General features: G+C 33.6%; 1 protein-coding gene and 1 pseudogene across 3 annotated transcripts in view; one reads left to right on the forward strand and one right to left on the reverse strand.

Moving 5' to 3' along the window:
* CDK17 (cyclin dependent kinase 17) overlaps positions 1 to 26828 on the reverse strand; it is a 135063-nt gene that overhangs the window by 37413 nt on the left and 70822 nt on the right. For all 3 annotated transcript variants that reach the window (XM_077845899.1, XM_077845897.1, XM_077845898.1), the window contains exons 3-10: positions 24372 to 24536; positions 19059 to 19192; positions 15724 to 15849; positions 6518 to 6574; positions 5308 to 5422; positions 4355 to 4449; positions 4058 to 4120; positions 2937 to 3060 (exon numbers count right to left, since the gene is read on the reverse strand). In XM_077845899.1, the coding sequence (XP_077702025.1) occupies positions 2937 to 3060; positions 4058 to 4120; positions 4355 to 4449; positions 5308 to 5422; positions 6518 to 6574; positions 15724 to 15849; positions 19059 to 19192; positions 24372 to 24536 (879 nt within the window). The remainder of the gene's footprint in view (positions 1 to 2936; positions 3061 to 4057; positions 4121 to 4354; positions 4450 to 5307; positions 5423 to 6517; positions 6575 to 15723; positions 15850 to 19058; positions 19193 to 24371; positions 24537 to 26828) is intronic.
* On the forward strand, positions 6024 to 6196 carry LOC144282747 (U2 spliceosomal RNA; annotated as a pseudogene).

The raw sequence follows: 26828 nt of genomic DNA on the forward strand, positions 1-26828 counted from the left end.
ACAAGTTGGTTTATTCTAGAACCTGTATGTATGTACAGCATCAAATTAACAGCAAGTTATAGTCTCCTCCATACCTTACTCTCCTGCTCCTAAGAGAATTCTGAACTAGGGTGCTTGTTCAAATAGACTCCTGGTTCACAATTAGAATTTCAGTATTGGTATGAAACAAAATAATCTTTCAAACCAAATTAATTGTGATATGGTATAATTATAGAAGTCATTTTCTATTATTAACAAAAATGTTTGTCTGTATTAGTACTTCCCCATATCTGAATCATCAATCACAGAAAAATGATATAATTTTCATAGAGATCAAGAACAGTTTATAATAAAATACTCAAAGTTATATGACCCTCCCTTACTTGTGGTTCTTAAGTATATTTACTACACAACCAATAAAAAATAATTAACTAAAAGCAGAGATAAATTGATTGTACTATCTCATGGAATAATCAGAATTTCTTGTTGGCCTGTGAAAAGAAAATTTGCTTTGTTTACTTTCTTAGAAGCAAAATTTAGAGCACTCATAACATTATTCCCCCCCCAAAAGTACATTTTTGATGGTCCTTGCCATTCATTCCTTTTTGCATTTCTAATAGCCAAGGAGGGTTTCTCTATCACTGCTATTCATTTTAGGATTAAGGAATAGAGTAGTAAATGCAGCTCAGCTAAAAAACAAAAAACAAAACAAAACAAAAAACGCCAAAAAACAGAAAGAGAGTGAAAATAACAATTATAAGGAAAGTAACAACATAAACTGTGCCCAAGACACTATATAGTATGTCTAAGCATATGCAAATAATTCCAAAGTTTAAAAACACATGACCTCTACTCATTTCCTTTTTAAGGAAGGAAAAACAAATACTAACCTACTTTCAAACAAATAGTAAAGTTCAATGAGTAAAAGTATAGGAATTTCCTGAATAAAATCACCACTTAGTGAATTTTTAATGTTATTAACTTGAACCATTTATATTTTCAAATTTAATGCAATACTCCAAAAGTAAAACTACTATAATCATTTATGAAAAATGATAAACACTAACTGTGAAAACTGCACTGGCTTTTTAAAACCAAGTTCTGTTACAGTACTAAAACTCTCAAAATGTGGAATATTTTAAAAAACAAAAAATACAAAACTACTATATAATTTCTTTAATATAAAAAAGTTAGGGATCCCTGGGTGGCACAGCGGTTTGGCGCCTGCCTTTGGCCCAGGGCACGATCCTGGAGACCCAGGATCGAATCCCACATCAGGCTCCCGGTGCATGGAGCCTGCTTCTCCCTCTGCCTATGTCTCTGCCTCTCTCTCTCTCTCTCTCTGTGACTATCATAAATAAATAAAAATTAAAAAAAAAAAAAAAGTTTACTTCCTAGAAGCAAAAAGAACTTGTGATCTCATTAAAATTGGGTTAGCTAAAGAGAGACAGATAAATAGCATTAGTTAATAAGCATATAAATACAAGTCATGGTGGCAGTCATGTTAAAGAACCTTTCGGTAGTGGCAGCACCCAAAGAGCTTTTATTTATATAGATGATTGATATCTGCCATATTAGAAAAACGGAGAAAAAATTAAAACTTATTTAAAACACCACTTATACATTAATTTTTATGAAAGATTTTTTCTAAAGGAAAATAAAAATTAGTACAAATAACCTTGGTTTTTATATTTGTAGTCTATTTTAAAAGAAGACTTGGATTCTCACAATTGCTCTTGCATTCAATCTGTATGGCATGTTGCTTTGATTGAAGTTTATGAAGAGATTCAAGATCTCACACAGATATGAAGTTGGAAAAAAGAAAAGTATTTAAATAGCCTTTTCTGAAAACTGTCCATATTCTTTGACACTACATAAGATTTAATTTCTTAAAGATTATGTGGTAACAAATTATCTTAGTAAACTTCTCATGCTCCTGTTACATTAAAATTCATTGGTCTATCTTGCACTTTTTAAGTGTATCTTTTAGCCAGGCACGATTCTGTTAATATCATGTAAATACTAGTTATTTTGGAAAATATTGATTCTCTAAGTTATACATATATTCCAAATGTTTACAGACTTCTGAGCACATTTTTAAAAATCATATTTGTTAATATCACCACTGATCTCATCAGTAAAATCTTTTAAATATTTAAGTATGGGGAAAATATTAAGCTCAAAGTAGCAGATTCAAATTTCCAAAATCTAATTTTTTTCTTGAAAATTCATACTTTCCTATTGGCAAGAAATACTTTCAGTTGTTTTCCTTGAAGTGATAGGCTCACTTCATTTACAAGAAAACCTGTGCCAAATATATCTGAGTACCTATAGTTTGTTCATCATTTTTTTCAAGTAAAAATGATGTTCCTTGAAAAAAAGTTTAGTAGTCACACAAGCACTATTCCTTGAGATAACCATAGTATTTCCATGTACAGCAAATATGTTTTATGTATACTCATTTTATCACATAAAATACTAAAAAGACATATAAAGATGGAGATTTAATAAAATTAATAAATTTTACTGCTTCATCAAATACCTTTTTATATGTAACTGACACTTTTTTCCTTCCAAGTATATAGTGGTACAGAACACAATGACCACTAAGTACAATCTGCCTTGATATATGCTAAGGCACCAGTAGCTTTACCCCTGAGTGCTTCTGGACCATCACTGCAAATATTAACACAGTCAAAAAGGAAAGTAACATTTAGTATAATTTTAATATTATACACCTTTGGAGATGCCCTGAAAGAGTCTCAGGATGCTTAGGGGTCTAAAGACCATATCTGAGAACTGGTACCTTTTAGCATTCATGAACATAACTTACCCACCAAAGTTTGGGCTACAGAGAAAATTCCAAACTCATGTAAAAGCAATCACACAGTGTCAACAGTTGCTCTTATAAATATAACCACTTGGAACTATTTATAAATATCTCATACATTCCATACCAAAATCTGCTAGCTTTAATTCTCCTTTTTCATTAATGAGTAGGTTCTGTGGTTTCAAGTCTCGGTGCAATACCTTTCTTCTGTGGCAATATGCCAAACCACGTAGAATTTGGTATAAAAACAGCTACAGAAACAAATGAATAGAAATTAGTCTTAAAAATAATAAGATATACTTTGGTAAGCATGTTATGGTAAACAAAAAGTAACTGGCCAAAATAGTCAAAGAAAAAAAACCCACATCCTTAAGTACAAAGCTTTCCTTATACAGTTGTTCTCTAAATTTTACAATTTATTATTCTATTTGAAGCATCCACCTACTTTTCTAGTCTGACAATTTCTATGAAAATAAAAACTGAAAATACAGTGGAATGAAATTTTGTCTGCATAGTAATAATCCCTATTTATAGAAATTTATTTAAAATAAATATATCCTTATAAGCTTACAGGCCTCCTAAGACTTACAAGTTGATTATGCTTTTCTGGCAAAACAACTAAACAACATCTACCCCCCAGCCACCCAAAAAACCTGATCTGGGACAGTGTCTTTAAAATAAGGCATTGGAATTAGTGGTTTTATAAAAATTCTAAGGTGTCAAAGAGATTGGTACTGCATAGCTCTGGTGAATTATGTGCTATAAAAATAACCTAAACCAGCTTCTATCACCCACCCTCTGGGTACTTTACTTTCTGCACCTCCTACTCAGCCTTCGAAATCTGCTATGATTCAGAAAAGAGAATTAGCACTGTAGAGCTCTGAATGACTCTCTGAAAAAAGCAATTCCTATAAGTTAATGGTAGACCTTTTTTGTGCATTTTGGTAGAAAAAGGGATGTGCAACACAGAAGGTTTTTGTTTCTCTGGAGTTGACAAAAAGAGCCTCAAGTACAGAGGATTCAAGAATGTACCTTCAGTTTACTTGTACATGAAAAACAGACCATTAGGACATTAAGAATAAGCCAGGGCAGGAGCTGAACAATAGGCCTAAAATTCTAAGCAGAAGTTTCTACACTCTACATATTTATATGTTTTGAAAACTCTAAAATTACTATTTCTATCTATTCCTGTTGCATTCTATGTTTGAAAAATATAAGGGCTATTTAAGAACACATACTAAAACATACCTTTACATTGTGCATGCTCATGATGTTTCCACAGTCATCCATGTACTGTTTTAGGTCTTTATCCTGAAAAAATACAGTACTTTACTAGGTGATACATACTTCTCAGAAGACATGGCTGATTTCTTAATAGTATCTAATTTTTAAAAGTGGTTTTTGCTGTTTGTTTTCTTAAGATACTGAATGCACAACACATAATTTAATTAAATACCAATAACTAAACAGCAATGCCCTGGAGCCTTAATTTCCTACGTTTTATTATAGCAAAAGTAAATAACTCAATTTTTGTTAAATGCTTACCAGATACTCAAACACCAGAGTCAAAGACTTATCTGTATGAACAATGTCATGTAAGGTTACTATATTTGCATGTTTTAAATCCTTTAATAGTGAAACTGCAAAAAAGAAAAGAAAGTCAATTATTCAGTCTGTGGTAGCCAGACTATAAAAAACCTGAAGTTTAATCATGACCTGAGTTTAAGATTCTCTTAAGTGTAGGGCAGCCCCGGTGGCGCAGCGGTTTGGCACCGCCTGTAGCCCAGGGTGTGATCCTGGAGACCTGGGATCGAGTCCCACATCAGGCTCCTTGCATGGTGCCTGCTTCTCCCTCTGCCTGTGTCTCTGCCTCTCTCTCTCTAGCTGTGTCTCTATGAATAAATAAAATCTTAAAAAAAAAAAAAAAAAAAGATTCTCTTAAGTGTAAAACAAAAATGCACCAACAGGATCTGCAGCATAGATTTTAATCTAATAATTTTTCTTTTATAGATTTGGGTTTGTTTTTCATACTTAAAATTGTCCCCAATGTTTACAGTAACTTTCTCCACAACATCTTCTGTTTTTATCTCAAGTATTAACTTATCTTTTTCCTCCAAATTGCTTATGACTTGCTTCAAGTCATTTTCTGGATAATCTAACTTTAAAAAAAAAATGGTATCATGTTATTCTGTACCTATCAATTTATAGTTTACTTTTCCCCATAGATAGTATATAACATTTCCCAAAGTCAAATATTTATCAATGATAGTAATTTTTAATGACTTCATAGTATTTCACTGTAACCTATACAATAATATAATTAATTCTGTTAAATATTTTGACTTTAAATATTAGCTTTAAGGTCTAAATATATCTCCCAGTCATCTTTATCTGAGCTCTTTTACTTATTAAAATATAAACTCTTATTATGCAGCTTTGGTTTTAAAACATTCTATATAAACTCTGTATACATTTTGCTCACGAAGATCAAATTTTACCTTCTCTTATAGCTGTGCAGGGTGCACCTTCCTCATGTTCCAACCGGATCTCTTTCAATGCCACCAAATTCTCTGTCAATTTACTTCTTCCTTTATATACTGTTGCATATGTACCCTATAAAATATATTTTTGAAAGACACATCAAAATATCCTAAGAGTCTATCTACAGCATCTATATAATAAAGAGACCTAAATTCCTAATTTGTAAGCATATGTTAAAAGTCCATTTTGCAAGCAAAACTCTACAATGATTAGTCTTGGTTTTCTTATAGCTAAGAGGACTTTCAGTACCATATGCAGAGCCTCCATATTCTTATAACCCTACAGAGTGCCTCAAAGTATGAAAACTCAGGGAGAATATTTAATCTACTTTTTGTACTCTGAATCAGATTAACTGGATCAGTAGCTTCAGAATCAAAGGTGCTTTGCCTGCAGTGATATGGGAACTCTGAGGCCACTAACTGACCATATTAACTGAAAACTGAAAATATAACTGACATTGTTAAATATGAAAAATTTTTATCAGTTCTCAGACTTTTCAGAATTTATGTACATTTACTCTTCTTTAAACAACAAATATATTCTACAGGAGATTTCTTCTATCACTGCTAAGATAGCCCTCAAATTCTCTTAAGGCTTTCCTAATAGCTAATTCCATTGTTTTCTGGCTGGCCCTTTTTCACCCTGGGCAGAAGACCACCTTAAAATTAGTCACATCACTTCTTGGCCTTTTGGCTAAGATCAAGTGCAAAATTAGTTCAGTAGCAGGCTCAAGAAAACCAAGGTCTTTTTAGCCAAAAATTTCCTAAGCCTTCAATGAGATATGTTTTCATCTTTAGAGACAAATTTTTATTTTTTGCAGGTTTGAACTCATGCAATTTCCCACATGACAGCACAGACAACAGACTACCAAGGAGGCTAACAGAGAGATGCCTATTTTGTTACCAAGAAAGCATAACATTTTATGCTTCAAATAAAAGATTATAAGCTAAAAAAAAAAAAAAATTTCCTTTTAAATTGATAGCATATTTTCAAGACTTCAAAGTTTTTTTCCTTCTAACATTCTGTTACCTTTTCAGTATAAGATACAGTCTTTTAGACAATGGTGCTTACGTTTTTTTTTCTAGGTTGGTAAAAACTGTGAATTGTGGATTTTAGATAACAAGAAAAAGAAGGTGTGTTATATTTTTGAAAAAAGTATTTGCTTACCTCTCCAAGCTTTTCCAACTTGATATAAGTTTCCATTTTTCCAAACCCAATTTCTGACTGAAAGCAAACAATTATAAGTTTAGTGTTCTTAAAATTTCAATCCATCTCTTCTTCAATTTTTCTTTTTAAACATTATTCCTTTTCTTAAAGGAGTACACTTTATTTTATTATTTCTTTTAAGGTAAGCTCCATACTCAACATAGGGCTTGAATTTATGACTCTGACATCAAGAGTTGCATCCCCTACCAACTGAGCCAACCAGGTACCCCTCTTCCTCAATTTCTGAAATGTTCTCACTCTGAAGAGTGTCTTGAAATAGATAAATCTGATTATAATTAAATTGTTGAACATCTGTCAAGTTTTAAAATACACCCAATGTTAGAACATTCAAAGGTTCAAAAATATCAAAGTTCACAATTAAAACTGCCAAACCATCTTTTTATATAGATTGGTTAACATTCTGCTATGAAAAAAATTTTTTACTTTAAGTCCCTGAGATTTTTAAGACACCACAGTCATTTTAAGATACTAAAGAATTTTACAAAAGACAATTACATGATTTTCTTTTTAGCAAAACTGCAAAATAAGTAATTTTCCTACATACTTTCCTTTACCAATCTTTGACTTCCCTTGGAAGGCCTGCAAACAACAAAATATTATTTGTTTCAGGTTTTCTAACCAAAATGTAATGAAAAAGACCATTGCAAGTCATACTCCATTATGGCTCAGGAAACTAACACAGAAGCAGTAAATCTAAATCTGACAACCCAAGACAACCCCCCAAAAAGTCTTTGTTTATTTATTTTTTAAAGATTTTATTTACTTATTCATGATAGACACACACACACACACACACACACACACACACACACAGAGGTAGAAGCAGGCTCCATGCAGGGAGTCGGACGTGGGACTCGATCCTGGGACTCGATCCTGGGACTCCAGGATCATGCCCTGGGCAGAAGGCAGGCACTTAAACCGCTGAGCCACCCAGGCTGGCCCTAAAAAGTCTTTAAAAGTGAGTTCTCAAAACCACTGCTTTTAAACCTTGAGCTTATGTGCCTCATTTTGTATGGAGTCAATAAATGAGGTAGATGGAATACATTCAAATATATAACAGAAACAATATTTAAAAACTAAAACCAAAAAACCTCAACACTAAAGATTTAAGAAAAAAGAAAAAAATATAAAGATGAAAACTTAGGGATTGAGAGAGCAGTGACAAAAAAAAAAAAAAGGTTAACAAATAGAGGCGAGTAAGAATTTTCTTAAAATTGCCTTCTTGTACTTTTTCATACTCCTTCGTACATAGTGAAAAAGGCAATATTTAAAGAGATTCGATTCTCATTGAGAGCTGTGCTCATGCCCTTAAATGAATAGCCAATGAAAGGAAACAATGTTCTTTTATACATGATCTCAGCTCTCAAAGTTGTATAAATAATAATGGATCCTTAAATACTATGTTTTAGTCCAATTCTGAAGGCTCAAATATGCAATTTTTCCAGAGGTGTTGAATAAAATAAAAATAATACTCAACAATTTGACTTAAAGTCACTTGCCAAATTTGAAAGGCCAAAAACGGCACAAATCCCTCAAATAGAATGGTATCTTTTTCTCAAATTAAATTTTATTGTTTTTAGTATAGTTGACATATTGTTTTTATCCTTTTGTTACAATGACTTACATCATGTTAAAAGCCATGAGGAAAACTGTATAGTACTTAATTCAATTTTGCTAAACTAATAAAAGCTTTAATCATAGGTGGATGACTATGATCAAATAACAGATGACTCTCAAATTTCTTTTTGCACTCTTTAAGACTTTTCGCACTATGTGGTACTTTCAAACAATTTTACTTAAAAAATGAGATTCTGGAACCATCACACACCATCTACCCATGTGCTCTGTCTTATATGTGACTCAGAGGTACTAAATCCTTGCTTTCTATTATCAGTAACTATGCAGAATAATAAAGTAGTATTCACAATAGATAACACTTTCCAAGTACAAATGGAATTTGTTTTTTTAAAGATTTTATTTATTTATTCATGAAAGACACACAGAGAGAGAGGCAGAGACACAGGCAGAGGGAGAAGCAGGCTCCATGCAGGAGCCCGACGTGAGACTCAATCCCGGGTCTCCAAGACCAGGCCCTGGGCTGACGGCAGCGCTAAACCGCTGAGCCACCCAGGCTGCCCCAAGTCTTTTAACTTTAATAGGGAAAATGTGGCAAATACCCTGATCCTAAATAATCTTTTAGTGTATGTATGTTTTGTTTACAGCTTATTTAGACAGGATCTTAAATAACTACTTTGAAAAAACACTAATTGCCAGGGTCACATCAACTATGGTAGAATGTGTTACTTTTCTTATACCTATCTCTAGAATTCATTAAACTCACAAATATGGAACTACTGCACTTTTGCCATGAATTTTAAGTCTAGTGTCATATCTTAAATGAAGGGGAAAATAATATATTGATAATAAATGGAAACTAATATAAACAAAACAATGAAGTCCCTGAAAAAAATATTATCTATAATAATGAGAACCACAAAGAAAAATATGACCGTGAGCTAGAAACTTTTTCTTTTCAGGAGTTGGGAAATTTTCTTATTCATTTTTTTATCTTAAGTAAATAAATATTGGTACTCCCTTAAAACCCCAAATATATTTTGGCCAATGGTTCAGTGGCTATGATAAAAATGCTGATATTTGCTTTAAAGAGTATGTAAGTAGACCAAAAATTCAAGATTGTAAAGATAAAAATGTTACAGAGATTACTGTAACATATGAAGTATATAAGGGATGATCAAATATTAACATAACAAACTCATTCTTCAGAGAATGACATTTAGTGAGATCATTAAAATATGCTGAAAGTTTGTTTTTTAAAACAAAGGCAATGTTGTACTATTAAGTTGAATTTAAATTTGAATAATCAATCTATATGATAAAGAGCATTATTGAATTTCATCAGGCAGGCAGGCAGAGAATTCAGAAAAAAGGCATAGTTATACTAGTGAATTATTTGCCAGAATAAACTGTAACCACCTCATTTAATAATTTCCAGCCTTAAGGCTTTAATAATTATATCTAAATATTACTTACTGAATCTTTAAATGGAATTTTTAGAAAAATTTGCTTGCATTTTTATCTGCTGAACATGACAAGATTAACAATAGATATAATGACTAGCTTGTTGACATGTTCTCCTACAGAAATTATTCAGAGGACAGAGGACAAAGCTCATTTATTCATTTACCAAGTACAATTTTAGGTACTGGGGATATAGTGAAGACAGAAAGGATTCCCGCTTTCATGCGTTCACAATCTAGACTAAGTTCCACCATTAGATTATTTTACAATATTTTAAAAGTTTTGTAAAAGCAGAAATAGCTAAAGGAATTGAACACTAAGCTTTATATTTTATTTTTTAAGGATTTATTTATTTCAGAGAAAGCGTGCAAGCAAGAAGGGGGGAGGGGAGGGAGAGGAAGAGGGAGGGAGAGGACCTCAGGCACACTCCCTGCTGAGCTCAGAACCCAACTTGGAGCTCAATCTCACAATCCCAAGATCATGACTTGAGACAAAATCAAGAGTCAGATGCTTATGCAACTGAGGCACCCAAATACACCAACTTTATATTTTAATAAAATATAAAAACTTCCTTAATTCTACTTTCCAAACAAATGAAGATAATTTTTTCTGTTATTTCATTGCTCCAAGAGAATACCTGGCTTTTTTTGGCAGCCCCAATCAAATTCCTATTCAGATGACTCTTAAAGCCTAACCACATGAAAATTTTTTTAAATCCAAAATAAATTATAATTTTTAATAGCCTTCCTGTAATTCACCGTACCCTGTAAGTGGTATTGAACATTATGGGAGGTTTCTGGATTACTCTGGCTCTACCAACATAATCACTGTATCATAATCCTAAAGATTTTTTTTCAAGTTTTTATTTAAATTCTAGTTAACATATAGTGTAATATTGGCTTCAGGAGAATTTAGCGATTCATCACTTACATATAATTTATCTACAAGTGCTCATCACAAGTCCCTCCTTCGTATTAACATGCTAGCAATGCAGTCTGAGGTTAAAAACCAATGTTCTATACATGCCATCCTAAAAGTCAAAGCATACATAATAAACACAGGGAACGAAGGGAGATTTTTTTTCGAATACCCATTTCCCATTATGGAGTTAGCATGACTAACAGAAATGTCCTGGGCAGGGGCACCTGGGTGGCTCAGTGGTTGAGCGTCTGCCTTTGGCTTGGGTCATAATCCTGGGGTCCTGGGATCGAGTCCTGCTTCAGACTCCCTGCAGAGAGCCCACTTCTCCCTCTGCCTATGTCTCTACCTCTCTCTCTCTCTGTGCCTCTCATGAATAAATAAAATCTTAAAAAAAAAAAAAAAAAAAAGAAAAGAAAAAGAAAAAGAAAAGGAAAAAGAAAAAGAAAAGAAAAGAAAGAATTTGTCTGGGACAGAAAACAGATTGAGAACTTTTATTCCACTTGGTAATTTTGTCTTCCAAAAATTGCTGTTATCAGTATGATACTATCTTAATTCTGTACATAATATGACAAAAGTAAACTAAATTGTGAGTGGATTTTAAGCCTCACTTCCATACTCCGTAATATATTTACTATCTCTAAGGGACATCAGGACTTGATACACTACTTTCTCACCTACTCTTAGGAATATGAAAGGAGGGGTGTCTGGGTGGTTGAGTGTCTGCCTTTGGCTCAGGGTGTGATCCCGGGGTCCTGGGATTGAGTTCCACATCGGGGTCCCCATGGGGAGTCTGCTTCTCCCTCTGCCTATGTCTCTGCCTCTGTGTGTCTATCATGAATACATAAATAAAATCTTTAAAAAAAAAAAAGAAAAAGAAGAAAGGAGTACATATAATACTGCTCAAGCCATGACTGAATAATCCAACTTGCTGTTAGGAACAAGTAGATTCTGTAAGTGTGTAAAACCTATTAATTACAATATAATGAGGCAAATTTTCATATATAGACTTTCAGTCTACTAGAGCTGCACTTAACAGGCTCACGGAACTTCCAGTGAGCATGCTATCATTCTAAGTGAATCAATGCTCTAACGAATCTTGACTATTGGTATGTGGGCTTTCCACTAATCTAATGTTTCAATGTTAAGAGTTAGAACATTTCATTTCTAATCAACCATTAGTAATATTATATAGCACTTCATCAATTCAATAACCAGTATCTTTAATATGAAATATAATAACTAAATGTAATGTGGTGTCCTAAATGGGATCCTGGGACAAAAAAAGGACGCTAGGGAAATGAATAGTGTGGAGTAGTAATAATGTACAAGATGCTGATTTCCTTAGTTATAATACACTAAAGTAATGAAAAATGTTAATAGTGGTAACTGGATATGTGTATGGGAACTCAATATTATCTTTTAAATTAGAAAAATTTAAAGAAATTTATAGAAAATAAGTCTAAAACTATTCTAAAGTAAAAAGTTTATTAAATAAAAATAGGAAGAATTTAGTCAAGAAAGAGACTAAACATATATGAATGGACCAGGATGACAAAAATATTCTCAAGCATTCTGAGATGGGATAGAAGAAAGACAATTTCTCAATATTAAAAGAAGGAAAGATCAGAAAGAGTACGGGCATAGATAAATTTGCATGCTTGTTATTAAAAAATACAAGGAGGTTTCTAGTTAATGGCTTCTCTCTTCTTTATCACACAGAGAGATCATCTGCGCAGAGTGAGAGGGGAAGAATTAAACAGAGAAAGACAATACAGGATAGCCAAGAAAAACAGGTTTCATTTGAGGTCAATAATGATCATCATAAATTTATAGAAGAACCAATTAATCCTATTGTAAGTCTCTTTCACCAGAAATGAATTGTGATTGGTTTCTTAATTCCTATGCAAAGGATTTATGTTATTACTATATTGTTATATATTACTAATGAATAAGCAAAAACCAAGTTTTATAGTTTTAGAAAGACAAGGTTAAAATTTTATATTTTATATTGAAAACATTTTATTTTTTTAGATAAAGAGTTTATTATCTAGAGATGCCTGGGTGGCTCAGTGGCTTAAGCATCCGACTTCATTTTGGTTCAGGTCATGATCTCTGTGTAGCACTGAGTCTGCCTGAGATTCTTTCGCCTTCCCTCTGCCCTACCTCCCGCTTGTATGAGCGTGTGCACTCTCACTCTAAAATAAATAAACCTCAAAAAAAAAAAAGTATATTATCCACGGAAACATGAGCTCTAACACAGGTGAAGGATATATTTCTTTTCCCATCCCCTTTCTATCCATTCTCTAGCCCTTTCCCCTTCATACCTAAACCTAAGGTAGTGAAGAATAATTTTCTAATATACTTCACAAGAGACCATGGTTTAGTTTAGCAAGGCAGATGAATAATGAAAAGAGTGCATTAGTAGAAACCAAAACATAGCTGGTATAATTAATCTGAAATCTATAAACCACTTTAGATCAAAAACCAAGGAAGTTGGGTAGGAATACTCAACCACAATAAAAACTCCATCACTTAATATTCATTAGAGGGCACTGTTTTCCTTAATTTAGTGCAGACTGAAAAAGATAGCTCATAAGGGACAGTTTTAAGAATTATGTGAATATATCATATTGTTCATCTCAATCTGAACATTAAATAACCCCAAAATTTATCTTAAGCACTAATCTTTGATAAAAATCGATAGCCAAAGAACACTTAAAACGAGGTAATCAAATGGCAAAGCTATTTAAATAAAAATGTCTTAGGCAGTGATGCAAAACTATGAGGACCATAACCTATAATACCAAAATCGAGTTGGCACTATATTTTTACTTTATTATACACTGATGAATGTTAAATAACAATGTGCTCATGTTACATACAGCATAAGGTAGTTTTACTCTTTAGAATATGTAACCAAACAGAAGTTTTTGGTGGATAAAAACATTCCATGATATAAAATATAAAAATAACAACTGCTAGCAATTCAGGAATCCTCATCAATTGCTCTTCAGACACAAAGTTCAGGTGAGTATCAGAGGTCCTGCCTATTTTATCTTTACATGGTCCTGAAACAAAAATGTTTCATCAGCCCTTGTTTAAATCAAACTCTGAGGTCCATTACATGAGATAAATGAAGTTCAGACTCCTTGCCTGGCCAAAGCTTTTTATGGTCTGGATTGATCCTATTCTTTTAATCCCTATCCTTTAATATTATCCCACATTTACCCTTCATATCAGTTATAATTTCCCCAACATACTTACATTCATACTTATGGGTATTAATACATCAAGTTTCCTCTGCTTAGAATACCCTTCTATTTATTGTCAACCTGACAAGTTCCTACCCATCCTAGAGCCAGCTCAAGTACTATCTCCTTTGCAAGTCTGTGATACGCAAAGCCGTTCTACTTACTATCTCTTCTGTTGTCCCACAGCGCTTTTTTTTTTTTTTAAGATTTTATTTATTTAATTCATGAGAGACACGGGGGTGGGGGGTGGGGACAGAGACACAGGCAGAAGAAAAAAGCAAGCTCCATGCAGGGAGCCCGATGTGGGACCCAATCCCAAGACTCTAGGATCATGCTCTGGGCCAAAGGCAGGCGCTAAATCACTAAGCCACCCAGGCATCCCCTCCCACAGCACTTTGTGTGCACCTCTACTATAGGGCTAGAGGCATCCATAAGAGATCCTTAAATACACAACCACCTGAACTTATGTCAAAGGTGACACTGCAACAGGGAAAGCTGACCTTTTAATCAGCAATGTTTATTGCAACTGCAAGGGTCAGTTGCTAAATGCTAGAAGATATCTACAAGACATATAATTCACAGTTTCTTTATTCACAATATATAAAGAATTTTCATAAATCAATAAGAAAAAGGCAGAAAACCCTAAAGAAAACAGACTGCAGCTGTTAAATCACAAAAGAAGGTATATCTAAATGACCATTAAACATTAAAAAGGTGTTCAGCTTAGTCCTCAGAAAAATGCAAAGTAAAACCACACTACACACTCACCAAAAAAGCTTAAATTTTTCTTTTTTTTTTTTTTTAAAAAAAAAGACAATATCAAAAGTTGGCTAAGGAGAATAAACAATTATCAAATATTTATGTGAGTGTAAATTGGTATGATAACTTTGGAAACTCTTTTAACAATGTTTAGGAAAACTGAACATATACGCACAATTAGACCCAACAGTTTCACTCCTAGGTATGCACCCAAAAAAAATGCTTACACACATTAACCAAAATACATGTACAAGAATGATGACAGAACCACTATTTGGTACTAACTAAAAACTAAAAACAACCCAAACATTTAAATGTCCATCAAAAGGAGACTGGATGAAGTATAGTATACAATGGAATACCATGCAACAATAAGAACAAATGAACTATAAGTACATGGAATAAACCAGATGAAACAAGAGCATAATATTCAGCAAAAGAGGCCAGCCAAAAACAGAATATATACTCTATTCTTCCATGCATATTGTATAATAGAAACTTAGATATACATATTTATGTATTTGTATAAAATGTATTTTAGTAATTTATATAGTCATAATTAAAGTTCAAAAGTTTTGATATGAATAATCAGAAATCACAAAAGCATTTTAAAAATAAGAATGTTAATGTAAATGAAAATTTTAGAAAGTCTTTTGAGATAGTAAGACAATTATAAGGATAATATAACCAAAACAATAGGAAACATATGTAACCTAATCTTTGGCATTAGAAAGCAGGAATGTGGCTACAGTTGAGGAAGTGTGAGCAGAAACTGAACAGAGAGGTGGCAGGAGGGAGTTATGGGATTTGAGGAATTTTCTTTTATTGATCTGGAGACTAGTTACACAGGTATGTTAACTTTGGAAAAATACATTGAGCTATATACAATTATGGTTTACGTTCTTTTCTGTATTATATATATTTATATATCTAATATATATACTATACTTCTAAGTTATATCAATAAAATTTCTTCAGAAAATAAGACAGAATATAGCTTAAATTGTATTGCAATATGCATCTTTAAATTCAAAAGAATTGGAAAACAATAAAATCCAAAAAGCAACGCAATAAAATTTAGTTATTCAGAAAGTAAATATAAAAATTAATCTAAAATGTTTACATACAGATAATCAAACAGATTTAATGGCATAGATACAGAGATTGAAAACTTACTAAAGAAGCTCTACGAGACCTTCGGCTCATTGGTTGATCAAACGGTGGACTGTTTATCTGCAATTTTTCAAGATATCCATCAGGTATTCTGATATCTGCAGGCAGTGATAATCGCTTATTTAAGTCCTTTAAAAAGATAAAAAGGAAAAAAAGGTATTTATAGATAACTACAAATAGAAGAGACAAAGGCATTTCACTTTTGAGTTCATGGGCTCTACTATATTATTTATTAATGGTAAGTGACAAGTTTTATTAAAGTTTCAAAGTTACCCTGTTGATTATATATAATATCTGAATGCAAATACATTTACTGTAAGCAAAAGTATATAACATAATTCTACAGAAATGGTACTCTGCAACCCAGTTATTTCTGAGTTCTTTCATTGGTAAATTCCACATGGAATTTACTTAGACATTATACCATATAGGAAGAGGCAAAGACTACCACAAAATGTGACCAGTTTAAATACCTAACCAAACAGGTATTGTAAGGTTTTATACGCAACACAGTGAGACAACTGAAATCTTTTATTATTGCTATATCAATGGAAAGAAATAAAAAGCAACAAAAGTCTCAAACAATCTAACTTTACACATAAAGCAGCTAGAAAAAGAACAATGCCCAAACCTAGAAGGAAGGAAATAATAAAGATTAGAATAGAAATAAATGAAATAGAGACTTAAAAAAAGAGAACAGATCAAAGTAAGAGCTAGTTTGTTGAAAAGATCAACTGGGTGGCTCAGCTGGCTAAGCACTGATTCTTGATTTTGACTAAGGTCATGATCTCAGGGTGGTGAGATAGAGCCTGGTGTAGGGCCCTGTGTTCAGCAGGGAGTCTGCTCGAGATTCTCTTCCTCTCTGTCTGCCCCTCCCCTCCACATGCACCAGTGTGCATGCTCTCTCTCAAATAAATACATTTTTTAAAAAGAAAAGATCAACAAAACTGATAAACCATTAGCCAGACTCATCGAAAAAAAAGGAGAGGGCTCAAAATCAAAGGAAAGATGAGAAATAACCACCGACACTACCGAAAAGCAAAGGATTTTAAGAGAATTTAATGACAAATTATAAGCCAACAAACTGGACAACCCAGAAGAAGTGGATAAATTCCTAGAAACATATAACAACTTCCCAAAAGTGAATGAGGAAGAAAATCTGAAAACAAGAATTACCAGCAATGAAACTGAATCAGTCAGTTATCAAAAAGTTTCCAACACACAAAAGCTCTGGACCAGACTGGTCTCTCAGATGAATCTCATCAAAAATTTAAACAAGAGTTAATATCTATTCTTCTCAAACTACTCCAAAAAAATAGAAGAGGAAAGAAACCTTCTAAATTCATTCTATGAGGCTGGCATTATCCTGATACCAAAACCAGATAAAAACACCACAAAAAAAGTAACTATAAGCCAGTATCTCTGAACATATATGCAAAAATCCCACAAAAAAATTAGCAAATCAGCTCCAAACAATACATTAAAAAAATTAGGAGTGCCTGGCCATGCTGGGCATAGAGCTAACTTAAATATATATATTTAATATAATATATATATTTAACATATCATATATATCATTTGCCACAATTAAGTGGGATTTATTCCAAGGATACAAGGGTGGCTCTTAAAAAAAAAAAAAAAAAAGGATGGGGTATTTCTGTTCCATTTAATTATAAATGTGAACTGGGAGAAATTCAAAAGGGAATCTTGCCTATATTGTCACACCAAGAAACATAAATCCTATAAAAAATAAATCCCTACTATCCATAATAGTATAAAACAAAATTGAGATGTATAGGAATTATGTAAAAATTTACTGAGAGATATATGACTCAAGTATAGAAATATATACCATACTCCCAAATGCTAAGACTAAATAATAAAAATATAATGGTTCTCCCATATTAGTTTTATATTTTACATAATCCCAAATAAATCAAATAACATTATTATAAGAACAAAATATTTAAAACTTATCTAGAAGTATATACAGAATCCAAAAACATTCGAGATAAGAATATATATGTATGCAAGATGCAGAAGATGTTAAGAAAGAAGTCTTTTCAGCTATTATACAAAAGAAAGAATATCATCAATGGACTATCACCTTTGGGGCAAAAAATAAATATAGCTCAGTGAAGACTAAGTTAAAAAAAAAAAAAGCCTTATAAAAATCCCAATAGTAAAGTCCTAATAGTAAAAAAAATCCTAATAAACATCCTAATAAAAATCCTAGTAGTAAAAAACTTTTTAAACATGATAAAATTATACATATGAAGAAAAATAAATATATTTTATTATTGTAATATAATTATAGTGATATGGATAGCAAGTTGATCTCAGAGTTGAAAATATTAATTTGTCATTTAGAAAACTGATACTGTTTTTTTAACTGATTTAGCAGCAATCTTTAATCAATGAAAATGCAATCAGCCAATGGGACAGATACCTAAGCACTGTAATCTCAACTCAAAAGTACCAAAAACAAAACAAAAAAACCCAATATTCTTTTTAAAATTATTTATTTTTAAATAACAATATTCTTCAAAACACTTTCAATTGTTTTGGAGAAAACTTTTATAATCTATAGTATATACTGAAATAATAACATTCATAATCAACTTCGGTCTCAAGGTTATACCTGAGCTATTCTTTTACATGAAAACATAACTTATATGTTCTACAGAAACTGGTATGTATAATAAGCCATCAAGGCAATGATATCCATTATTTATAATATAAAGCAAAAAAAAAAGTAGTGCTTATTTTATGTACAGGGTTTGAAATCTGAAATAAGAGATGCCTGCATGGCTCAGTGGTTGAGCATCTTCAGCTCAGGGCATGATCCTGGAGACCCAGGATCGAGTCCCACCTCGGGGTCCCTGCATGGAGCCTGCTTCTCCCTCTGCCTATGTCTCTGCCTCTCTCTCTCTATCTCTCATGAATAAATAAATAAAATCTTTTTTAAAAATCTGAAATAAAATATAAAATAAATATTAAGTATCTGGATGAACCTCAAAAATAGAATTAAAATCATATTTTCTGAAAAGAAAAATGCTAAAGTACCATTCTGAATTTCCAGTATTTTTGAAAATTCACATTTCTCTTACAGAGATTCTATACGTGTTCTGCAGAATGTTAAATATAATTAATGTAGATTTCCCTTGGAATAGTAGATAACTAGAAAAAGGAAATATTGACAAGGCTATTTTTTTACTAATGCAGAGAAACAATTTTCTTACAATGTCATTTGCCTTCATGAAAATTTTCCAATGGGCATTTACTGTTTGATGTGTATATGTATTTATACAAACACATATATGCGGGTGTATTGTTACCTCCATTGAGATTCGTCTATGTATACGATTTCTAAGACAAACGCCTGTAGGTGACTGTACTTCATCAGATGATGTCCCAGAAGCTTGGTCACTCTCACCATCTGATCCCATTTTTAGATTTTCATGAACAATATCTGTATCACAAAAGGAAACATCATTTATCTTCAAAGATATATTTTATATACTACTATATCACACAATTTATTATTTCTACAAATAAGATATAGGTAGCCAACACACAAAAATCATCCTACATTCTCGGGATGCCTAGGTGGCTCAGTGGCTTAGTGTCTGCCTTCCGCTTGGGGCGTGATCCCAGAGTCCTGGGATTGAGTCCCACATTGGGCCCTCTTCTCCCTCTGCCTGTATCTCTGCCTCAATCTTTGTGTCTCTCATGAATAAATAAATAAAATCTTAAAAAAGAAAAAAAATCATTCTACATTCTGCTGCTCTAGGTGCGTAGCTAATAGAGCAAAATAGAACTTAGATGTCTTGAAACAGTAGTGACAAACCTTTCACACTCTTGAGATTATGAAAAATATGAAAAAAATTAACAACCAAGTTATTATCAGGAGCTGAATAATAAAATTACAGACTGGAAAAAGGATTACTTAGTTCTCTCATTTTCTAGATCTGGGAACTGAGACTTTGAAAGGTTAAATGATTTTCAAAGGTTACACAGCTCAGAGGCAGAGCTAAAATAGAAACCTGATCTTTAGCCTTTTATTTAGTTTAGTATTTTTTCTGTAAAGTAATGTGCTACTGAGTCTATAGCCAAATGATCTACTTCTTTGAATATTCTTTAAAAAATTTTTTTAAAGCCACTAATGCAGCTTCCCCTCTCCACAGTGTTAAAAATAAAAGAACAATTCAAAAAGTATTCAGTGATTATTTAACTATAGAAACAGGCAAAAACATATTTAAATTATCAAAGTGGTGATTTTTGTTTTTGTTTTCTAATTAATGATAAAAGTTAAATGGGAGTAGTGAGGAGGAAGATTAATTCCATCTGGAAATACATTAAAAACAAACTTGTATACCTGCTTACATTTGTGTTTGTCAATCATCCTGTAATTCATCTAGCAAGAGTTGCCCAGCAGAAACAAATGCTAGATCTCAAACACATTTCTTACCACTGTTTTTCTTTATACAATTATTCATTCCCCAAGAAGTATCATATTGCTTCATGCTAGAATGTTTTAACACAACACACTTTCTCCTCCTTCTTTTATTCATAAGAGATGCCTTTCCCCAATTTACCAATTTGGTAAACTCATACTTATTTTTCAAAACTATGTTCATTTGTCATCAGTGAAATCTTTTCTACACTGAGACACAGATGACTATTGTGCCCACACTTACCACATCTACTGCACTGAAGTGCATTTTTTGGTTTCATATGATTTTATAGCAAGTTATGAGATCCCTTGGGGCAGGATTTAGCTCATTCATTTTATATTCCCCAAACTTAAAGTGTCTGGCATTTAGAAGGTGCTCAAAAAATAATCCAATAAATTGACTATTAACTAAAAATCAAAGAATGTTCTAGATAACTGCACCTTTTCTTTCAAATGAAATGTTATATGAAACACCAATATGTAAAACAAAGTAGTATTTTATAGTCACAAGTTTGTATTTTTAATGAATATTTGCTTATGAAAATGGGAACTGTTTAACAAAGAAATGAACCAAAGGATCTTATCCAAATCAGTCTTAGAATTCCCTAAATTTTTTTTTGTCTTGATAACACATTATTTTCTTTTTAGAAAGAGAAAATACATGTGTAGGAGCGGGGAACAGGGAGGCAGAGGGGGAAATAATCTTAGGCAGACTCCACACCCAGCTCGGAGCCCAACCAGGCAGGGGGTTGGGGGAGGGCTTGACCTCATGACCCTGAGTTCGTGACCTGAGCCAAAATCAAGAGTCAGATGTTTAACCAACTGAGCCACCCACATGTCCCTTGAAAATCCCTACTCACAATGATAAGCAATTGCAAATATGATGGTTTTTAATAGATTGATATGTAATTTAAGAATATACTTCATAAATAAAAAAAAAAAGGGATCCCTGGGTGGCGCAGCGGTTTAGCGCGTGCCTTTGGCCCAGGGCGCGATCCTGAAGACCCGGGATCAAATCCCACGTCGGGCTCCCGGTGCATGGAGCCTGCTTCTCCCTCTGCCTGTCTCTGCGTCTCTCTCTCTCTCTCTGTGTGACTATCATAAATAAAAAATAAAAAAAAATAAAATAAAATAAAATAAAAGAATATACTTCAATTACATAAAGATTTCTGGAGAAATTTTATATTAAAATCTAAACAAAAAATTAACTTGGAAATAAAATTCAATGTGTTGATAACTAAATCCTAATCTGCTGGTAACATATCTGAGGCCAAGGATTCTTTTCTGTCACACTTTTAAAATATTAAAGATGGGGCAGCCCACGTGGCTCAGCGGTTTAGTGCTGCCCTCAGCCCAGGGCCTGATCCTGGAGTCCCGGGATTGAGTCCCACGTCAAGCTCCCTGCATGGAGCCTACTTCTCCCTCTGCCTCTCTCTCTCTCTCTGTCTCTCTCTCTGTCTCTCATGAATAAATAAATAAAATCTTAAAAAAATATATTAAAGATAATTTAACCAGGTCTTCTTTTTTCTGGCAAAATCTGAAAACTTTCTTCCTCAAGGAAATGTTGAATAAAATGTAATAATACTTTAAAATATATAGCTGAGTTTGCAAGAATATGTGCATAGTACTCAGGAAGCAGAGACAAAGAGAGAACTGAGGGCCAAAAGCTGTTATGCATAAATTGAGTCTGTCACTCTCTCAGGGAGGAGCTGTTGATCTTGGTAAGAAGGTGTTGGAGTTTAGCTGCCACACTGGGATTAAAGAAGTGTCAGGTGTCTGAGGTGCAAGTGAGAGCATCCTAAAGAAAAGACAAGACTCCCAAAGTCCTATAAAGGGCATAATTAAATCTGTTCTACTGCACAAGGACTACAAAGGAGCACATTCATCTCAGACTATATATAAATAAATACTTGAGTACCATCTGATTCAACCAAGAAATTGTTCATGTCATTAACAAACAAGTGTAATTCCAACATGAGTATCAGTATTTTTATTTCCACTAATAAGATAAAAGTTAAACAAGGAAGGCTTATGTCAAAACTTCACTCATTTGTCAATGGTGTGAACAACCTCTTTGCTCAAGGTAATAGTTTTTGTATACTAGAAGAATATTTACCTCTCAAATGGCTCAATTTTGTGCCATTCACAAGTGTAAAAGCCACAAATATAACACACTGTTAAATTGAATATGCATTACTAACATTTTCAATATTACTTTCTTAAATTCAGACCAAATATCAGCAAAGGTGACCTGTTTTTGTATGGCTCCTAAGGTAAAAATATTTTCTGCATCTTTAAAGAGTTATTTTTAAAAAGCAGAAAAATATGCAACAGAAAGCATATGTGGCCTATAAAACCTGAAAAATTTACAATCTGGCCCTTTGCATAAAAGTTTGCCAATCCCCACTAGACAACAAAACAATAAACCAAGTCCTGATCTGAATGTTTTCCAATTTCGGTGGGGTAAATACTCCCTTCATGGTCAACTTCAAGCTATAACATGACCAACACCAAGCATACAGTTGGGAAGAAATGTACATACCACTACATAAAATTTTGGCTATAAAACAGAAATAACCCCAAAAGCAGAGGTAATAGTGTAGTAAAATAATTTGGAAATAATGATCTTTAAAGATTCATTACTTTTGTTTTTAATTAGCTTACTTAGTTATAGGTTTTTAACATTTAAATTTTAATAATGGGGATCCCTGGGTGGCGCAGCGGTTTGGCGCCTGCCTTTGGCCAGGGCGCGATCCTGGAGACCCGGGATCGAATCCCACGTCGGGCTCCCGGTGCATGGAGCCTGCTTCTCCCTCTGCCTGTGTCTCTGCCTCATTCTCTCTCTCTGTGACTATCACAAATAAATAAAAATTAAAAAAAATTAAAAAATAAATAAATAAATAAATAAATTTTAATAATGGCTATATTTAACAACCAGCTTGCAAAACTCCTGAAAATTTAACAATCATCTCTCATGAACCAGTGTGAGCCAATTCCAGCACACCATTCCACAAAGTTACATCTGCAGGGATAAAGGTGACCTACATTTCTCCCATAGATAAAACCCCACTCTATATTCCTCATATTAACAAAACTCAAAAGCTCATATTCCTCAAGTTAACAAAACACATGAGTAAATAACCTACCATGGCAAAGGAAGCAGATAAGCAAGTGGCAAAATAAAAGCCTTAGAAACTTATGTCATGAGACTATAAAATCATTATGTTTAAATGGATTTTTTTTAAAGATTTTATTTATTTATTCATGAGAGACACAGAGAGAGAGAGAGAGAGAGAGAGAGAGGCAGAGACACAGGCAGAGGGAGAAGCAGGCTCCATACAGGGAGCCCGATGTGGGACTCGATCCCGGGTCTCCAGGATCACACCCTGGACTGAAAGGCGGTGCTAAACCACTGAGCCACCCGGGCTGCCCTTAAATGGATTTTAAAAATCAAAACATAGGGACACTTGAGGGGCTTAGTTTGTTAAGCATATGCCTTTGACTTAAGCATATGCCTTTGACTCTGGTCATGATCCCGCAATCCAGGGACCGAGTCCCACATATCTGGCCCCCTGCTCAGTGGGGAGTCTGTTTTCACCTCTCTGTCTACCCAACCCCTAGCTCATGTGCTCTTACTCAAATAAATAAATAAAATCTTTAAAAATACCTTTAAAAAATTTTAAAAAAAATAAAAATACCTTTTAAAAATATAAAAATAAAAACACGATAGTAAGATGCTATGAAAAAAGACCAGAGAAATAAACAGAAACTTGCAGGTATGTATCTTTCCTAAATATTTAGAACGACATAGTGATATAAGAATAGCAGCTCAGGTGACATTCATGTATACAAATCATTGCACTGGGTTCTTGTACGGCGATGATCTGGAATTACTATGGTAAGACCCTAAATTAAGCACGATCTTCATGATTTCATCTTGAAATTATGCATCCATTTCCTAAGGGTTTTGTTTTTTTCCTGATGGATAGGTTTTCAAATGTTACTCCTCTGTAGTGTCAGCACTAGTACCTCTGTAGAGCCTTCTTTCTGCTATCTCTGTTATTTTCAACTTGATTTTTAGTTTACAAAAAAAATCAGATAATGAAGGCTAGCTGACTTCCATACAACTCTAACAATAGCTATGTATATGATCTACAGTAAGAAAATTAAAAAAAAAAAAGGGCCATTAAATTACCTAATCTGCTTCCATTTCTGGGCATTGCCATGAAGGATCCAAGGCTTCCTCCAATAACACTATGTGGTCTCCGCAATGGGGGCTTCTTGAAGGACCCTGTGTACTGGTGAAGGAAGGAATGCATACTGTGAGAGGTTGGAGGCCTGCCATTCTTCACAATAGGCTCTGTGGTTCACAGTATCCAAAATCATTCCATTAGCAGCCCAAGATCCAGGATCACATGAGAAGGATTGAGAAAGCAAAACAGAAAACAAAAGGTTTATGAGATTAGTAACATTTAAGAGTTCTTTGGCTATCTATACAAAGAAGCAGAATTAAATAATTTCTATGAAAAACCACAGAAAACACTTTAATATTTGAAAGTAGTCTAATCACTTAAATATCCACTTTTGGAAATAACCAAAATTGGTTAGCAATCATAAAACTACTAATACAGTCCACAGATTTCAACCATTTGCTTATTTTAATGTATCTCAAGCTTATTTCCAAACTACTGTACATTTACTAACTGCCTCAAATATCCCTTATAATTAGGCATGCTAGAGTATATAAACGACATGGTCCTGGCCTGAATGAATTTATGTCCCTATTTGCTATACATTCAAAAGGTACGTCAGTTAATGGTTAAACACAGAAGTAGTTAAGCACAGATCAATATAGAGGTTCTGAAATTTATTACCCAAAATTTAGGACTTTCAATATAAAGAGGTTTTCGCTTTTTATTATTTTTTTTTAAAGATTTTATTTATTTGTTCGTAGAGACAGAGAGAGAGAGAGACAGAGAGAGAGAGGCAGAGACACAGGCAGAGGGAGAAGCAGGCTCCATGCAGCGAGCCCGACGTGGGACTTGATCCTGGGTCTCCAGGACAGGACAACACTCTGGACCGAAGGCGGCGCTAAACTGCTGAGCCACCCGGGTTGCCCGAGGTTTTTGCTTTTTAAAGAAATTACAGATGTATACACAAGCAGAAACATTTAAAAAATATAAACCTTAAAATTTATTTAATTGTAATTATATACAAAACAGGAGAAATCCTGTTTTGTAATGCTTATGAGGAATCTCAGGATTCCTTTCCACCTCTAAGTAAGAGCTCTAAAATAGGTTAAAGACATGATACATTCTTCTATGACAAATAATTAGTCTTTTGTATTAGAATTATGTTTTACTGGTAGTAATCAAGGAATTTTAAAAGGAACTAGGCTTCTCTGAATATCTTCTCCTCTAAAATGGAACCAGCTCTTCTTTTGTAGTTGATAATCAGAAGCAAGAGTATCTCCTGATGTGGGTATTTCCCCTACCTGTAAAGGTTTATGAGACACAAAGAACAAGAAGACTTTATGACCCACACCTCTACTGATAATGGCTGCATAAAAGAAAATGGGAGGAGGAGGATGACCCAAAGGGTCCTTGGGGGTCAAACAGAACTCAAGTTCTCTAATTTTGGTAAAACATCAAACTGGAAAAAGGAAAAGTACCTAACTAGTAACAGATAATGCCTGTCTAAAGTGTCCCATGGCCTGTACATTCCTTGGTGGTAGCTGGCTGATCAAAGATTTAAGGGATCTTAAGCTTAGTAAAATAACCAATGATTTAATAATGAATGCAGAGGAGATATATAATACAAATGCAAAAATGAAATAGTCAAACAGTGTAAGATATAGGCTAGAACATATTTAAAAATTTCTTCTTTCTATGTTATAATATTCCATATCTGGAATCATAATAAAATACACATATATTCTGCCTATAGACAACATGTTTTAGTCACTCTGTAAAGTTATCCTGGGGATTAAAGCTTTACAGTCTTGAGGAATATAGCTTAAAAAGATCATAAAAATTCAATTATTCAGTGGACATTTATTTATTGTGTGCCTACTATTCTAGGTCCTGGGCATCAACAGGTGAACAAAACAAGCAAAATACTACTAAGGCTGTAAGATTTTATGAAGGGGAAACAAATAAGAAACTAACGAATAAGAAAAATATCAGGGCACCTGGGTGGCTCAGTTGGATAAGCATCTGCCTTTAGCTCACATCATGATCCCAAGGGTCCTGGGACTGAGCCCTGTGTCAGGTTCCCTGCTCAGCAGGGACTCTGTTTCTTCCTCTGCCCTTACCTGGCTAAAGCTGGCCTTCTTGCTAATAAAATCTTAAAAAAAGAAAAATATCAGGGATCCCTGGGTGGCGCAGCGGTTTAGCGCCTGCCTTTGGCCCAGGGCACGATCCTGGAGACCCAGGATCGAGTCCCACGTCGGGCTCCCGGTGCACGGAGCCTGCTTCTCCCTCTGCCTGTGTCTCTGCCTCTCTCTCTCTCTGTGTGACTATCATAAATAAAAAAAAAAAAAAAAAAAAAAATTCAGTGATAGGCAATATGCAAAAGAGAGATATGATAGAATATAAAGGAGTGCCTATTTTACAATGAATACTGAGTAAAGTTCTCCCTGCAGAAGTGTTTT

The sequence above is a fragment of the Canis aureus genome, chromosome 13 (assembly GCF_053574225.1).
Source record: "Canis aureus isolate CA01 chromosome 13, VMU_Caureus_v.1.0, whole genome shotgun sequence".
NCBI classification, from domain to species: Eukaryota; Metazoa; Chordata; class Mammalia; order Carnivora; family Canidae; genus Canis; species Canis aureus.